The sequence below is a fragment of the Castanea sativa genome, chromosome 7, assembly GCF_040712315.1.
Source record: "Castanea sativa cultivar Marrone di Chiusa Pesio chromosome 7, ASM4071231v1".
NCBI lineage: Eukaryota > Viridiplantae > Streptophyta > Magnoliopsida > Fagales > Fagaceae > Castanea > Castanea sativa.
Genome location: NC_134019.1, coordinates 22,311,289 through 22,329,248, shown reverse-complemented (window position 1 = coordinate 22,329,248; position 17,960 = coordinate 22,311,289). Strand labels below are relative to the sequence as shown.

Below are 17,960 nucleotides of genomic sequence, written 5' to 3'. Positions count from 1 at the left end.
GGATTTGGGTTTCTAGCCCAAAAGACCTTGTTGGGCCGTCCATTATAAATTACTGGGCCCAATACCCCTACACTTATCATATATCTTTTTTTTAGGTGTGAATTTTGAAAATCTAACCGTTGAATTTCATGTTTCTTATGTTCTTAACATGCATATCAAATTTCGTTCAAATCGGATTTTATTTACTATTTGATCAATGAACTTATTTTTTATACACAATTTTAGATTATAAAAACTTGAAATTTTAACATATGTTTGATGACATAGCAATTGATTTTTGATTTTCTTGAAATTTTGCAAGCATTAATAATATAATAAGAACATGCAATCCAACGGTTAGATTTTCAAATTTCACACTCAATATAAAAATATTTGATAAGTTTGAAGGGTTTCTCTCCAAACTAGTTTGGAGAGAAACTTTTTCCTTTTGGAATACATGATCTAGGGAAAAGGGCTTGTGTATTGCACTTGGAAAGCATGAACAAGGAATTTTGCCTGCCGTGCCTGTGTCGGATACACATGGGACACGGCTGCACACATATCCCAACTTTTTATTATTATTATTATTATTATAAATTATCGTACATGGCTGGGACACGACTTATGCCAAAAAAAAGAATAATGTATAGGCAGAGTCTATCAATGCATAATTAAAAAAAAATATAATATGTTACATTTTATTTTATTTAATAGAGATATGATGGTTAATTTATATAAACTTTATTTTCACAAAACAAAAAAGTTTTTCATTCATCCATTTTTCCACCTTCCCAACTAAATACAAATGAGGAAAATTAAAATCTTTTATATTTTCCCATTTTTCTGTTCTCTTTGCATTTTCTATTCTCCCACTTTTTCATCCTCCCAACCAAATGAATCCTAACCTTGCATCTCCATTCTCCATCTTCAGTCTTCTTCATGGTTTTTCAATTTCTCCCGCACTGTGTTTCTTCATCTTTCTTAACTTTCTCTCTCATTTTTTGTTTTCAAAACTTATCTGTTGTTTTTTAAAGAGTTGTGTGGTTGACTGTCTGTTATTTTACAATTTGACTTTTGAGTGGTTAGCTATCACCCACTTCCTCTCTCTCATACATGCGTCTCTTCATATTATAAATTTTTTTTTTCAATTCATATATTAAAATGACACTCACATAATGAGTTTTAATATAGTTGGGACATGGGCTTAAATTATTAAAGGAAATAATATTTTATATCTCTCTTAAATAAATAAATATAAAAGATTCTTAGACTTTAATTAAATAAAACATTCATTATTGCTCTTTTTATTTTATTTTATTATGAATCATTCATTATTGCTCTTAAATTGAACATTATACCACCATCTTTTGGCATGGCAAGGGGTATAAAACTGTGAGAACTCACATAAGATGTGGCCATCCATAGTCCATTAAGTTTAGGCTTTATGATTTCCCCAACGTACCGCTTACATGACTCATTCATGCATTTCACACATAGTTTACTTTTAGTTGACCTACTAGTCATAAAGTCACTGTTCAGCTTTGTGGCGTAAATTGTTAATGCACGCTTCACTGCCTCTTTATTCGCAAAAATCAACCCTTTGCTAAAATTCATCTCCACATTCCAAGAAGAAGCAAATGCTTGCTGAAGAACTTCAGGGTCAACCATATTTTCCCAAGTATTTGCATAAAATGATGAGGTAGGAGGTTCATAAACAGGAGTTGTATTTGTAACATGCTAAACTCCAATAGCAGCGTTTGCATCATCTTCGTCACATTCAGCCATATTGCCAACATGAGGATTCGAAGCAATTTCATGGTCATCAACACCCCTGTCAAAGTCGCCTTGGTCAATCCTCTCTTCGTACTCATCTATATCGTCAAGATCTTTACCATTAATGGTAGCATGATCAACACAGTCTTCGTCTTCATCTTCAACTACTAGAAGTGTAAAGGGTTCATCTCAATATGCACAAATTCATCTTCATATTTGCTAGCTTCGCCCTCAATTGCAGTTGGTGTCTTTTGAAAAGGGGGTGTATAGCCTCCCAATGTGGTACATTGATTATCTGGGACTGCAAACTGTAGAGATGTAGTTGTTTGTAAAATCTCTTCTGCGCCAACTTCTGCATGCGGCTCCAAATTAACGTACAACTCAATAACTGTTACTTGGGACCTTTTTTGCATCCTGTTAAACATGATCTTCACATGTTTGTCTTTTTTTATCGCTATATACCTGTAATTAATGCGTTGATTTAGGACTTCATGTGGAGAACGAAAAGTAATATGTATGTCATGCAAAGAAGGATTCACATGTAGTTCTTCCATAATTTTTATTTTCAAATCATTCAAGGTCTTCAACTTAGTACGTACCATCATATAATAGCACTTGATACCTGGACCTTGAAATAGGAATCCGTCAATAGAGTTGGCATTGCTAAGGGGTCCACCGTGGTAAATATTTATATGGATCATTGTTAACCTATTGATCATCAAGTGTAATTATGTTAGTGACAAATTTATAACTTTCAATCAACATCAATCACAAAACTTTGCGTATGAAATGCCAACAACTTGTTACAATTTATGGTACAATTATGACATTATGTCCCAACACCTCAACCAAATTTGCATATACCCACCCCACATCACATACAAAAATGGTCATAACCTATTTCGTATTCTTTTAAGATTCCAAATCATTCTAGGTGCATGACTTTCAAAACCCATTCAAATAAGTTATGATGAACAAAAATATTATACCAAGCCACTCATTATCCATTTAATCTCTGTTACAAATCTTAAACAAATATATCTTGAAATAATTTATGCTAAAAGACCTAGAAATACTATCTTAGGGACCAAACTCATAATCCATTTCATACCCATGATAAAAACCTAACAATACTAAATATCTTAAATAATTTTTTTTTAAAAACCTAGCAAATAATTAATCACAATATTTACACTAACAAAAATAAAAAATATTCCCAATATTTAGAATAATATCTTAAATAAGTTGTAATAACTTCACTCAATAAATAAATAACTTAACTCAAGTACAAATTTATAAAACTAACCTGAGATGTAGATTTACTTCCACTGTGAGAGTGAGAGTTGATGAATTTTGTTGAGGGAAAGAGTGTTGTATTGCAGTGAGTGTGAGTGATAGACAGAGAGTGTTGTGAGAGTGTGAGAGCTGATGAATTTTGTTGAGGGGGAGTGTTGTGTGTGAGTGAGTGATTGAGTGAAAGAGACGGAGAGAATAGGGGAAAAAGGCACTGCTGGGACCCACGTTAAACACGTGGAGGGCTGTTCATCATGCATAGAAATCGAGTTCGTAAGACTCGGTTTTCATTTAAACAAAATCGAGTCTAACGGGCTCGAGTTTAATATGTATGCACGTGGACAAAATTTAGGGAAAAAAGGCACCACTGGAACCCACATTAAACACATGGAGGGCTGTTCACCAGGCATAGAAATCAAGTTTGTAAGGCTCGTTTTCATTTAAACAAAATCGAGTCCAATAGACTCGAGTTCAATATAACAGAACTCGAACCTTAAGGACTCGATTTGTATGCCTATGTGGACAAGATTTCCACCTCAACTGCTGCCACGACGTAGGGATTGAGTTCATTATACTCGATTTTGCACAATAAAATTGTGTTTTTTACCTTCGAGTTGTTAGATTTCTAAATAGTTTTGAAAATGTGCTAACTAACATAATTGTTTGAGTTTTAGTGTTATTTTGAAAAAAAAAAAGCCTGAAAGCCCGAATCATCAACACATGTTCAAGGGTGAGTGAAAAGAGTGGACTAGGCAGGGGCTGGCTCTTTAACAGCAGAAAAGATCCATTCAATTCTTTTTGAACCACACCATGTATATTTTTGATTGGATGAAAATCATTAAGCAATAAAAGTGTTAATTTTTTGCTTCCCTGCATTCTTCTATCTTTGCTTTTTGAAGATTTCTTTTCCCCTTTATGTGGCCTTGACAAAACAGACATTGCAATGTTGAAGCAAAAGGTGTGAATCGGTCAGCTAGTCATTACTATGTTAGTTCTGTTGTAGCAGTCATTCCAGAAACAACTTCTTCTTTTTTTTTTTTTTTCCCAAAAAGAGATCAACTGATAAAGGTTGCTGCTTTAAAGGCTATCCATAATATTATAATGACTCCTATGTAAGATGACAACTTGAACGAACATAACAAATTAATGGTTACAAATTTTTTATAGATGCTCCATGATTTTATATTTGAGTTATATTTTTACCTTTCCCTTTCCTTTGCTCTTCTTCATTGGGTTATGCTTTCATACACTCTCTTTGGTGCTTTCAATTGAATTAATACTTATTGAAACCAAAGAAATAAGATCAGCAGGTTTCTAAATTTCAGATTTCAGTGATCTTGAGATCACCAATGAGATTTATGGCTTGCTATGCTGGAGAAAGAATGAGGCATTACTGGACAGTGACCATTAAAGCTGTCAGCATATGCTTGTCAAAGCTCAAAGATTCTGCTTATGATACTGACAACCTGCGCAATCAGTTTAATTCTAAAAAAAATGCTTATGGTGGCTCATAAAAATGATAATCAGTTATGAATCCTTTGATACAAAACCAACATCAGTAATTGTGATCAAGGTGAGAGAGATGCTTCAGACATTAACAATTCTACTAATGTAAATATTCAATACTTGAATCTTTTAGAAAATACCAAAAATGGTAATCTATACATTTCAACCCAAGTTCATGATAAACCAGAAACGGAATACAAAAAATAAAGAAATGGAACAAATTTGTTGTCAGTATGACTAATGAGTGATTGTTAATGCCTAATGAGCAATTGTTTCAGTTGTTTTGTCAGGCCAAGGTAGAGTTCCTAGCACTTGGCATTGTATATCATTCTTCTATGTTGATCTCATTGGTTCCTATTGATATTGCTGGCTTCTAGCCACTTAAATTCTTCAAATTCTGGTGGATTATAAAGATTTCCAGTCTATTGTTCAAAAGGATTGGAGTAATCAGGTTTTGGGCAATCCATTGTTCAGAGTGAATAAAAGCTTGAGATGCTTAAGGATAATTTCAGGAGGACAATTTGGCAGTTTGGAGAATAATTTATTGATGCCTGATTGGACAAGGAGGAGCATCAAAGGGCTGTTCTAGCTAATCCTGGTTAGCAGGATTTATTAAGAGAGAGAAGTTGACGCTGCATGAATTTTATGTCCTTGAGAAGACCTGAGGAGTCTTTGTTCAAAAAAAAAAAAATCCTAAGTCGCTTGGTTGAACCTGGGAGACCAAAACACTGCATTCTTCCATACTATGGTGAAAGTGAAAAATGCAAGAGATTTGATTAAGTGATTAGTAGACAGAGTAGGTAATAAGGTTGAACATATTGGAAAAAAACTGTGTAGACATGCACAAAGGGGCAGCACAACATGCTGACCACAACAAGTCACCTTGCTCAACCCATGACATGCCTCCCTCATGCACACAGGTAGTTGAGTACAAGATGCCATTTATAGCTTATAACTGGACCGTCCTTAAAATATTCTTGGGAGCACTGTAACCATGGCATTGCTATTTTTTAATGAGCAGACTGGTCATATTCCCATGTTAGTTGGGCAAGGAACATAAGTCCAAACAAATAAAACAATATCTATGTTTGTCAAGTCTTAGAAAATAATCGCCAGCATAGGTCATAACCACTATATATGGATGCCTGCAACTTCAGAGCTCCAACCACACCAAAGAGAGTGAGAGAATAAATGAGAAAAATGAATAATTCTGGTAGGTGTCTGCTTGTCATATAGGTGATGGTTGGCACACTAGAGATGTTCAATTTTTGTGGTGCTGATCCTACTGATGCCTTCACCCTTGTGCCATTAACAGAGTCAAATTTTGAGCTACAAAAGCCATATATGACATACCCCTAGACTAGAGCTACAGTTTTGTTAATGGGGTTCACCATTTATGGGTCTATGCTGATGACAAGCCACATGACCCCAGTAGTCATACCCAGCCACGTACTGAAATTTGAATAAAGGTAATATGTATGCATGAATTCAGGTTTTTATTTATGCTCATAAATGCAAAAAGAATTAAGCAACTTCTTCCTTTTGTAGGGGCATGATTATTCAAGTGGAGTTTGGCAATTTGAAGGCTATGGCTTTGTTCCAAATGGAACATCTGGTGCTACAGTAGCACAGATTCATGGTGCAGCTCATGGTGCCACCACTTTGATACTAAGAATCTATGATGGGGACATGAAGTATTACAGTAGAGATCTGGTGGCTACTGATCTCTATGATAAGTGGTTCAGACTTAATATAATTCATGATGTTGATATGGGGATGGTAACTATTTCATTGATGGTGTGCAAAAATTTCAAGCAAAAGATAAAGGACCAGGAGACTTGTACTTCAAGTGTGGGGTTTATGCTGCACCGACTAATATCAGCTACTACATGGAATCAAGGTGGAGAGACATCAAAATATATAAACATTAATTGAGATAAATATATAAAATAAAAGATTTATGTTCCTATGTTGGTCTGTCCTGTGAACTTCTAAAATTAGACCTTGATCAGTTGACCTCTTCAGTGATCCAAGTATGTCTATAGCATCTGTATCTTTCTTCATAATATGATCAATTATCTCATTTTTTATTTGTTTCATGTCAGCACTAATGTTCAAAATTTCTAGGAACCTCTGATAATGGTGTTAAGAAATTTGTGAATTTGGGGGTAATTGATTTAGGGTATATGAAAATTCAGGGTGAGGAAGAGGGATGTGTTGGTCATAATTTGCTGACCCATCCTGCATCAAAGCTAAGTTCAAGAAGAGAGTAATGCCAAACACAAATTTTCACAACATTTTTCACAATAGAAAACTAAAAAAAATCATGTCATCTAAGCAACAATTATAACAAGGTTACAAAAAGACTAAAATGGTACATTTCAAAATTTAGACTAAAACCCAACGCATTTATCTATTCCATAGCAATAATAATGATAATAGTAATTTTATTTTAGAAACAAATACACACATAAGGGAAAGGAAATGGAGTTCTAAGTCTGATACTAAGGCATATCACAAACTCCATTCAAAAGGCATGAAAACATAATAGCTAGTTATGAAACTTGATTCTTTGATAGAAAACCAACATCAATTAGTGCAGACCAGGTGAGAAAGATGCTTCAGACATTAATTAATTTTACTATTGGTGTCAATATTCAATACTTGAATCTTATAGAAAAGACCAAAAAGGTAATCTATTCATACCAAACCAAGTTCAGGATAACCAAGAAAAATAATACAAAAATAAAGAACTGGGACAACTTTTGATGTCAATATGACTAATGAGTGATGGTTAATGGCTAATAAGCAATGGTTTCCCTTGTTTCCCTAGGCCAAGGAATACAGTTCCTAGCACCTGGCATTTCATATCATTCGCCTATGTTTATCTCTTTGATTCCTGTTGATATTTCTGGCTCCAAGCCATCTAAATTCTTCAATTTATGGTTGGAGTATAAGAATTTCCAGTCCATTGTTCAAAAGGGTTGGAGCAATTAGGTTTTGAGTAATCAATTGTTCATAGCATATAAAAAGCTTGAGATGCTTAAGGCTGATTTCTAGAGGATAATTTGGCAGTTTGTATAATAAAGTTATTGAAGCCAGATTGAAAATGGAGGAGTGCACGATGTCATCCTATGTAGCCACTAGCCCACAACTCTTGTATCTCACGGGGCTTTAACACTCTATAACTGGGCTGCCCTTATTCCTTGGTAGCACCTAAAACATGACATTGTTGTTTGCTAATGAGCAGATGTCATATTTCCATGTTAGTTGAACAAGGATAAGTCACAAATAAAACAATATCTATGTTTCCAAATGCTTAGAAAATAATGGCCAGCATAAGTCATAACCCCTATATATAATATATCAATGCCTGCAGCTTCTAAAGCTCCAACCATACTAAAGAGAGTGAGAGAGTAAATGAGAAAAATGAATGCTTTCGTAGGTCTGCTTGCCTTATTAGTTCTGGTTGGCTTACTAGAGATGTTCAAAATATATGGTGCTGATCCTACTGAAGGCTTCACCCTCGTCACATCAGCAGAGTCAAATTTTGAGCTGCAGAAACTATATGACATACTACTCGAGCAACGGTACAGTTTAGTTAATGAGGTTTACTGATTATGGGTCTATTCCAATGACAAGCCATATAATCCCAATAGTCGTACCCAGCCACGGACTAAAACTCGAATAAAGGTAATATGTATGTATGAATTCATGTGTTTATTAATGCTCACAAAATGCAAGAGGATTAAGCAGCTGTTTCCTTTTGTAGGGGCTTGACTATTCAATGGAATCTGGCAATTCGAAGGCTTTGGCTTTGTTAAAAGTGGAACATCTAGTGCTATAATATCACAAATTCATGGTGCAAGAGAGATATTTTGTCAAACACATAATGTGCATGCTCCAAAATTGGAATGAAAAATTTATTTTGTAACATCAATCCACTCAAATATTTCACCAAAGATTGTATTCAGCGTCAACCTGTGCCATCACAGAGATTGCAAACAAGATGTCAAGAAACATGAGCCAAAAAAAAAAAAAAATACAGGAAACGAGAAAGATGCAAGAATTAGCACAGTACCTCTGATGCCCGTAACTCATCCACAGTCTTTTTCACTTTGTCGTAATTGGATTTTGCATTGTCTAATGCATCTTTATGTTTATCGATCAGCTATACAAGGGGAAGAAAGAGATTAGATCTTATGGCAGTATGAAAAAATCCTTTTTCTTGTGAATTTTTATTAAAGATTGTTGAAGATGAGATAGAAGAGATAAAAGTCCAGCAACAAAATGAGAAAAACGACAACAGTAACAGAGTTATGCAAAACGGCAATAAAAACAGAGATTGTACAAATAAAACAGCAGGGAAGAAACAAAAGGCGAAACGCACCGTATTACTTAAGTCTTAGCTGTAGCAGTTAGTTATTCTCGGTGCCAGTTGTCATTTGATCATTGGTTGAAGTTTTGAATAGTTAGTTATACTTTTGGGCGCCAATTTCTTAGCCCCTGTTTTCGTGTATATAAACACTTGTAGAGCTAATTATTTTAAGTAACTGCTCGTAACAATTTGATAAGCAAATACAGAGTTCTTTTTCTCTCAAACCATTTTGCAAGCTCTTTGCATTTCTGTTTTGCATTTTCTGATTTTACAAACATAAATAATTGAAAAAAAAAAAAAAAAAACCTCCTGTGTCTCTTTATAATTCTATTGAATGGTAAAATCTTTCTGCTCAATTTCTTTGAAAATGTCTCGTAATTTTTCCTTTTCCTCAACAAGTCTTTCTTTCTCCTTCTTTGACTCCTCAATCCCTTTAGTCAACTTCTTCTGCAAGTAAATGCAATGATCGACATGCAACATGCAAGGACAACAAAACGTAATAGAGTTCATCAATCACCTTCTCTTTCAGCTCTTTAGACCCTTGTAGTATAAGTTTATCAATCTCCTTTTCTTCTGTAGAAATTATTTTCTTGATCTCCTCCAACCTATCAAGCTCATCCTTCCTTGGTTGTGATGCAGCCTCCAACAAATCGAGTTGTTTCTCAATATAATAATGTTGTGAATTCAAACTGTCAATCTGTTGAAACATAGTTCCCAATGCATCATATTCCCTTCAAATTTAGCAAGTAAAATATAGCTAAAAAAACCCCTGACTGAGCATTACCTCTTTTTGAATTTTAGCTAGTTCCATCTCCAGGATTGCAATTGCTTTGTCTGATGCCTGGTAACACCGCACTGCCTCAGCAATTCTTTGGCGGATGCTATTCAATTTTTCAACCATTAGAGACAGTTCCTTCTCAGCATTTGCGACACACTGGAAGCTCGAATAGATGTCCCCATTTTGCCACCACGAGGCTTACTTCCTCCACCACTCATTGTACCAGATGTATCAAAAAGAGCACCGTCAAGTGTTACCACACGTCGAAATTCTTTGTTTCCACTGTATGCAATACGTGTTGCCTGAAAATTGGAAAATAGAAGCTATTTCAAAATTTGCCAGACCCAAGTCAACATAATTGTGAAATCTCCAATAAACCACATAAACTTCCAAGTTCTATTTGCCCCAATATTGGTTATTCTACCCTCAATAAGATGGAAACCACGCACAGACGGAACTTGATGATTTAACCTCATCAAGGGATCAACGCAAATTAGGCATTAATGATAATTCCTTTTGGTATAAACAGATTTACGTTTTTAATACAATGTATGGCAGGGTTAAGATGCCCAATGCCTCAAAAAATGATTTCTTATCTCTTAGAATATGTTTGCGTACATTGTGACATATTCCACTTAAGATTCTATCAGCAGTAAAGCATCTAATATTTCCTTCTCATTTGTCTTGGATCCCAATTGAAAATGATCTGTCACAAGGTAGATTGCACAAAATTATTTTTAGGATAGTGTGTGCGTGCACACACAGGCAAAAAGAAATTAAAAGCTTATAAACTGACAAATTTAGTTACTCCATGGCAACTATTCCAGATAAACCAAGCACAAGCTGCTAAAATGAACTTTTTAGGCATAAAACCAAACTATCAAAACACCAGCTTGCTTTTAGAAACAAGTTAGCAATACTTTAACACTGCACTTTTTACAATTTTGAAACAGAAGAATAATCCAATGATTTATAAAGAAACCGGAAACTACCTGGTCAAGATCCTTAGCTACAATAGTGTTTCCCAGTGCTGCAAAGAAAGCAGGTTTCATTCTTTCATCCTGAACTTTAATTAAATCGAAAAGACGTGGAACTCCCTCTGGTGTGCTTATCTTCTCCTTCAACTTGGGTAAAAATTCAACTTGCTTCTCCTGCAAGAGGAATTCAAAATTGTAAAATAAAAATTAAAGTAGTCATAGTTTTATGAGTCCTCTTCGATTAATGGGAGTCTACCGTATATGAAGGAAAAATACACACACTACTGTATGACATTATATATTAAGTGGCCGCCAAATCTGAATTATCATTTTCTAAATTTATTGATTCCAGAATCCTGTTAAGTAAGTTGTGATATTAAAATTTCAAAACCCCTTCGACTGCTGCAAGTTTTGGCTGCACATCACCAAAAAGTTAACCAAAAATTTTGCAACCTGAACCCAATTAAGCAATCCCATAGATCCTACAATATGCAAAGATTTGCTTTGTTTTTCTACATTGTCTCTTCTTACTATTTCAAAACCAGCTAGTAGATTCAATGGGAACAATCTATATTATCATAATTTTAAACTAGAGTGATCTGCAAACTGGAGATATCAAACTCATGCACAGAGATTCAGCCAACCTTTGGCCTAAAGGATTCAAAGAATGTGTCACAAGTTCTAAAAATTTTCATTCAAGTTTCCTAGGATCAAACAAATAAACCAGTCAAACTTCCAACTTATAAGTAAACAAGGTCTTTCAGGTACTCAAATTCCAACTCATAAGTAAACAAGGTCTTTCAGATACTCAAAACATTAAAGTAACTGTTTGGATGGTAATATGAAATTGGTACCAATATCATGAAAGTTGCAACACCAAGAGTCTCCCTCCGAAGTAGCTCAACACATGCTTGTGCTGCATTTGTTGTTTCTACTACAATATAATCAAGTCCAAGGCAAGCCGTTGATATGGCAACATCGTATTTAGCTGCAGATAGAAAATCACAAAAGTTAGTAGACAAACTTTATTTGAAAATTAAAAATATATATGGGATTTGATATCATACTATTTGGTAAAGAAAATGATGAGCTCATTGATGCATTAAACACGGCAATAATTGGAAAGGGTTGGTAAAGTAATAAAGCCGAACACAATTTCGCAAACATCAAACGCAAATCCCAACTCATATAAATCACATGTATTGTTCTGTATACCTAGGACAAGAGCTGTTGTGGAAAAGCAGGTATAAGAAAAGGCATCAATTACAGGTCACAAAAATTGGACTTATGTCATTGTTAATCTTGAAAAGATGGCTAGAAAACAAAGATTATAAACTAATAACAAAGCAGAAAACTTACCATCAATAGCACCAAGATCACCCATTCTTCCATATATTCCCTCAATTTGGTTGGACTCCTTAGCCTGCAAGATTGCTTTTAGAACTGATCCCTAACTCTTCTCATTATCCAAAATAGACTTAAGTTCTACCCATGCATCCACACCGATGTCACAAAAGAAACTTCTTGGTTTCTCATTGGTTCTCCCCATGGAATTGGGTGATTTTTCTTTATAGTTTTTTTTTTTTTTTTTTTTTTTGTTTTGAACAAGGAGAGATTTATGCATTAAATAAGAATCAAAGGTGCCTAAGACCTATAGCTCAACTAGCACTTCCTTTTCCCATAATAATGGGATGGAAGGTGAGGACGTAGGTCCAAGACCACGTGCATGCATAACTTAACAATCAACAAAGGAAAAAAGAAATTAAAGGCCTAATATATATGTATACAACCAGGAAGAATTCAATAGAGATGATACATTGATTTTAGGCAGGGGGAAAAAGGCATACAGAATAACACCAACTTGAAATGTATTGAAAATGTCATGGGCATAACCTTTTCACATGTTCAGGCACGAGCAAAATTAATTTCAAAATCCTTTAATGGTAAAGTTCTTAATCCCATCTGAAAATGATATTGAGGATTTCTTTAAAATTGACCAAATCAAACTTCCAAATTCAATTCGAAAATAAATTAAGAATTTTCCAAAAACAGTTGTAGAGCAATACTAAGTTATGCCATTGGTGCGGACACGAGATATAGGCCCCCAATTATACACACATATGGGAGGAAGAACAAAAAGAAGACGGCCCAACCTGTGGTCTTATGGATGGAGCCTATTAGTTATTGGGCTTGAGATTAAGCAAGCCCGAACATTTAATAATTAGGGTTTTGTGTTGTTAGGGTTTTATGTTGTAGCTATTTAAACACTTTTTGATTATTGTAACACGGCTTTTGGAGAAATTAAAAACACGTTTGCTTTCTTTTTACACTGGTGCCGATTCCAGTCCCTTAGGTGCTGACTCCTAGGGTTTGTCCTATCATTTTTTCTGCCCTATTATTATATTGTGGTTGTTCTACGTCAGTTTTGGTATCAGAGCAGACTTCCGATCCATTCAACACCACCGTAGCCAACCACATCAAAGCAAAGCCATCAAAAAAAAAAACAAAAGAGAATGACAGTACCTTTCAAGTTTTTGCCCCATGAGATTCTAAACAAGCCCAAGCCAGTCCCTACCATCCGTGTATTCCCCCAAGCCCCACATGAGTTTCTCACCCCCAAACCAACAGAGCAGCCAGCGGCCGGCGCGCCTCCAGCCGGTGACCACCATCCGTGCCCGCCTCTAATCTCAGAACCCACAGCCCACAAAAAAAAGGAGCTCACGAAAGACCCAGCCACCAGCACCCACAAAATCAAAAAAAAAAAAAAAAAAAAAAAAAAAAAAAAAAAAAGGAGAAAAGAAGAAGCAGAGACCCACGGACCCAGTCACCGCAGCCACCAACCGCCGCGGAGCCCAACCGTCACCAGCCACCAGCCGCCGCGAAGCCCAACCGTCACCGCCGCCAGCCGCCGAGAAACCCAACGCTTCACCAACCGCCGCGAAGCCCAACCGTCGCCGCTGCTGGGGACTTCGAAGTTGCATTAATGCAACTCCCACTATCTATAATAACCTTGCACGTTTTATCTCCACACTTAGTGTAAGTCTGGAAGATGGCACTTCTTCGCCAATCATCAGTTTCCCTTTGTTCTGTCAAAGCACACCTCACCACATTCACTCTAGGGACACCAAAAACAGCCTTGGAATCATCAACCTGAGGAGAGATGGCTCTAATGCACACGAGGTAATTGGGATCATCTTCCCATTCGGCCTCAACATCTTGGCCTTCTTCAGCATTTGGGTCATACACTAGCTCTTCAACATCTTCTACCTTTTCATCATCCTCTTGAATGACAAGGGTTCTAGAGGGACATCTAGCTGCAACATGCCCAATCCCATTGCATCTGAAGCATTGGAGGCGAGAGCCTAATCTTGAGGGCTCATTGATCACACCCTTTCCCTTGTCCTCTTTTTGTATCGGGGTGCTATTGGGGTTGACCTTAGGGGGTAAGGCAAGTTTAGGTTTGCTACCAAAAGGGTGAGGGTTGGGAGGAATGCTTCGAAGCTCAGAACGTCGCCAAAAGATAGATGTGTTGTCCCACTTCAATTCCTCACCTACAAGGCGGAAATATGGTGTGACGTAATTCCCATGGATGTAGGGCACATTATCTTAGGTAGACCTTGGCTTTATGATTTGGATGTCACCCTTCATGGGCGATCCAATTCTTGCTCATTTATGTTTGGAGGCAAGAAGATTGTGCTTAATCCTTTGAAACCCAAGCCAATCGACATGAGCAAGAAGCCAGAAGTACCGAAGGCGAAAGGTCTGAACATCATAAGCCCAAAGGCATTTGAGAGGGTAGCAGTTCAGGAATCCATTGTGTTTGTCTTGGTTGCTAGGGAACTTCATGGAGAGACTTGTGAGGAGCAACCTGGAGAAGTAAGGTCCGTGCTCCAAGAATTTAAGGATGTATTCCCTGAGGAACTCCCCGATCAATTACCGCCCATGCGTGATATCCAACACGCCATAGATTTTGTGCCGGAGCGACCACACTAACTTGCCCCATTATAGGATGAGCCCCGTGAACATGCCGAGTTGCAAAGACAGAGTAGAAGAACTACTTAGGAAGGGTTTTGTTCGTGAGAGCATGAGCCCTTGTGCAGTCCCCTGCTCTTAACTCCAAAGAAAGATGGGACTTGGAGGATGTGTGTTGATAGTCGTGCCATCAACAAGATCACCTTGTGAAGTATCGTTTTCCTATCCCTCGATTGGATGACATGTTGGATATGATGGTAGGAGCAACGATCTTCTCCAAGATAGACTTGAAAAGTGGCTATCATCAAATTAGGGTTCGTCCCGGTGATGAGTGGAGCCTTCAAGACAAAAGATGGTTTATATGAGTGGATGGTTATGCCTTTTGGATTGTCCAATGCTCCTAGTACCTTTATGAGAGTGATGACTCAAGTGCTCAAGCCTTTTATGGGAAAATTCCTGGTTGTGTACTTTGATGATATCCTCATTTATAGTAAGTCTAGGGAGCAACACTTAGACCACCTAACTCAAGTTTGCAAAACCCTTAGGAAGGAGAGTTTATATGGTAACCTAAAGAAGTGCTCTTTCTTTACAGATAAAGTTGTCTTCCTAGGTTTCATAGTGTCATCTGAAGGAGTTTCGCCGACCCCAAAAGTTCAAGCAATTATGGATTGGCCCGAGCCCAAAACTATACATGAGGTTCGAAGCTTTCATGGGCTCGCTTCCTTTTATCGCTGATTCATCAAAGGATTTAGTACCATTATGTCTCCCATCACTGACTGCTTGAAACATGGGGAGTTTACTTGGACAAAGGCTGCTACTAAGGCCTTCAAGGAGGTGAAACGAGAAGATGACCGAGGCACTGTCATGCGTCTCCCCTCGATTTCACCAAACCTTTTGAAGTGGAATGTGATGCCTCGAGGGTATTGGCATAGGGGGAGTCCTTAGTCAAGAGCGTCACCCAATTGCCTATTTCAGTGAAAAGTTGAATGATGCTAAGCAGAAGTACTCCACGTATGACAAAGAATTTTATGCCATTGTACGAGCTCTTTGGCATTGGCGTCATTACTTGTTGTCTCGAGATTTTATTATCTACTCTGATCATGAAGCTTTGCGTTATCTCAATTCCTAAAAGAAGCTAAATTTTAGGCACGGTAGTTGGGTTGATTTTCTGCAACGCTACTACTTTGTGGTGAAACATAGAGCGGGAGTTGAGAATAAGGCTGCTGATGCACTGAGTCGAAGAGTATCTTTGCTATCAGTCATGAGTGTTAAGGTCACTGGGTTTGAACGACTTAAGGATGACTATCAATCATGCCAAGATTTTGGGGAGCTCTACACTAGCCTAAGTAATGCTTCACACCCCGTCTTGGATGATTATTCCCTTCAAGATGGTTACTTGTTCAAGGCCAACAAGTTGTGTATCCCTCGGTCGTCAGTGAGAGATTTTCTAGTTTGGGAGATACATGCAGGAGGCCTTGCAGGTCATTTTGGCCAAGATAAGACAATTGAGGAAGTGGAATGTCAATTCTATTGGCCTGGTCTTAAGAGGGGCGTTGCTAAGATAGTTGGTCAGTGTCGTACATGTCAACTAGCCAAACATCGCAAGCAAAACACTGGTCTGTACACGCCTTTACACAGCCGCATCGCCCGTGGCAGGACGTGAGTATGGACTTTGTGCTAGGTTTGCCCCGCACCTTTAGGAAGCATGATTCTATCCTAGTAGTTGTTGATCTCTTCTCTAAGATGGCTCATTTCCTACCATGTTCTAAGACTTCTGACGCTTTTAAAATTGCAAAGCTTTACTTTGATGAGATTGTCAAGCTTTATGGTCTCCCCAAAACCATAGTGTCAGATAGGGATGTTCGATTCATGAGTTATTTTTGGAAGACCTTGTGGCATTTAGTAGGCACCAAATTGAAATTTTCCACGGCATTTCATCCTCAAACTCGATGGTCAAACTGAGGTGGTTAATCGTAGCCTAGGAAACCTCCTTCGGTGTCTAGTGGGTGAAGCCAATCGGAATTGGGATTCAATTCTTCCTATAGCCCAACTTGCATATAATAGCTCTGTCAATAGGTCTATAGGCGTTAGTCCTTTTGAAGTTGTGCATGGATATACACCTAGGAAGCCCTTAGATCTTTTGCCCATGTCCCCACATGTTAGGATTTACGAATCTGTGAGGCATTCGCACGACATGTTCATGATTTGCATGCGAGATTCACAAAAAAATTCGGGTAAGTAATTCTCAATATAAAATTCATGCCGATACTCATCGGCGTCATGCGAGTTTCGAGGTAGGAGATTTATGTCATGATTCGGATCCGACTCCGAACGGTTTCCCTCTCGGGACCGTTAAGAAATTGCAAGCTCGTAGTGCTTAGGTCCGTTCAAGGTATTGAAACGAATGGGCCCAAATGCATATGTCATTGACCTCCTCATGATTATGGTATTAGCTCCTCCTTTAATATTGAGGATCTAGTTGCTTATAAAAAGCCCTACAACCTATTCCCTTGATACTCCTTTTGATGAGCCTTTACTTAATCCTATTGATGCCCCTATGCCTACCCCTTTACCCTTAAATTTACCCTATGCACCTAAAGAATCTATTGATGCTATTTTAGATGAGCAAATTGTTTCTACCAGGGATGGAGGAGTTCACCGTTTCCTAGTTCGGTGGCGCGGGCGACCAGATTCCGATTGCACATGGATTACTAGAGATGAGCTACAGCGACTGGATCCTGACTTACTGGAGTACTATCAGAGCTCTTCAGCTTTCCACTCGACGGGGTCGAGTTCCTCTCACCCGGGGGGAGTTGGTGCGGACACGAGATATAGGCCCCCAATTATACACACATATGGGAGGAAGAACAAAAAGAAGACGGCCCAACCTGTGGTCTTATGGATGGAGCCTATTAGTTATTGGGCTTGAGATTAAGCAAGCCCGAACATTTAATAATTAGGGTTTTGTGTTGTTAGGGTTTTATGTTGTAGCTATTTAAACACTTTTTGATTATTGTAACACGGCTTTTGGAGAAATTAAAAAAACGTTTGCTTTCTTTTTACACTGGTGCCGATTCCAGTCCCTTAGGTGCTGACTCCTAGGATTTGTCCTATCATTTTTTCTGCCCTATTATTATATTGTAGTTGTCCTACGTCAGCCATACATATTAGAGCCATATAAATCATGTATATCATAGCACAAACTCTGACTATCAGAACTCCATGATATGTTATTTGGGCATCCTTTACAATGTTATTACATCTACCGTGGGGGATGGCACCATATTTATAAAAATAAAAATCC

The 17,960-nt window shown here is 37.5% G+C and overlaps 1 protein-coding gene and 2 pseudogenes across 1 annotated transcript; 2 read left to right on the top strand and 1 right to left on the bottom strand.

Annotated features, from left to right (window-relative positions):
• The first annotated feature begins 5,742 nt into the window (after positions 1-5,742).
• On the top strand, positions 5,743-6,520 carry LOC142642515 (citrate-binding protein-like; annotated as a pseudogene).
• Positions 6,521-8,505: 1,985 nt separating this feature from the next.
• Positions 8,506-12,233, bottom strand: LOC142644154 (structural maintenance of chromosomes protein 4-like; annotated as a pseudogene).
• Positions 12,234-15,415: 3,182 nt separating this feature from the next.
• Positions 15,416-16,319, top strand: LOC142644153 (uncharacterized). The gene is made up of 2 exons (XM_075818828.1): positions 15,416-15,576; positions 15,803-16,319. The coding sequence occupies exons 1-2, from the start codon at positions 15,416-15,418 to the stop codon at positions 16,317-16,319; spliced, it is 678 nt and encodes a 225-aa protein (XP_075674943.1).
• The last annotated feature ends 1,641 nt before the right edge of the window (positions 16,320-17,960 follow it).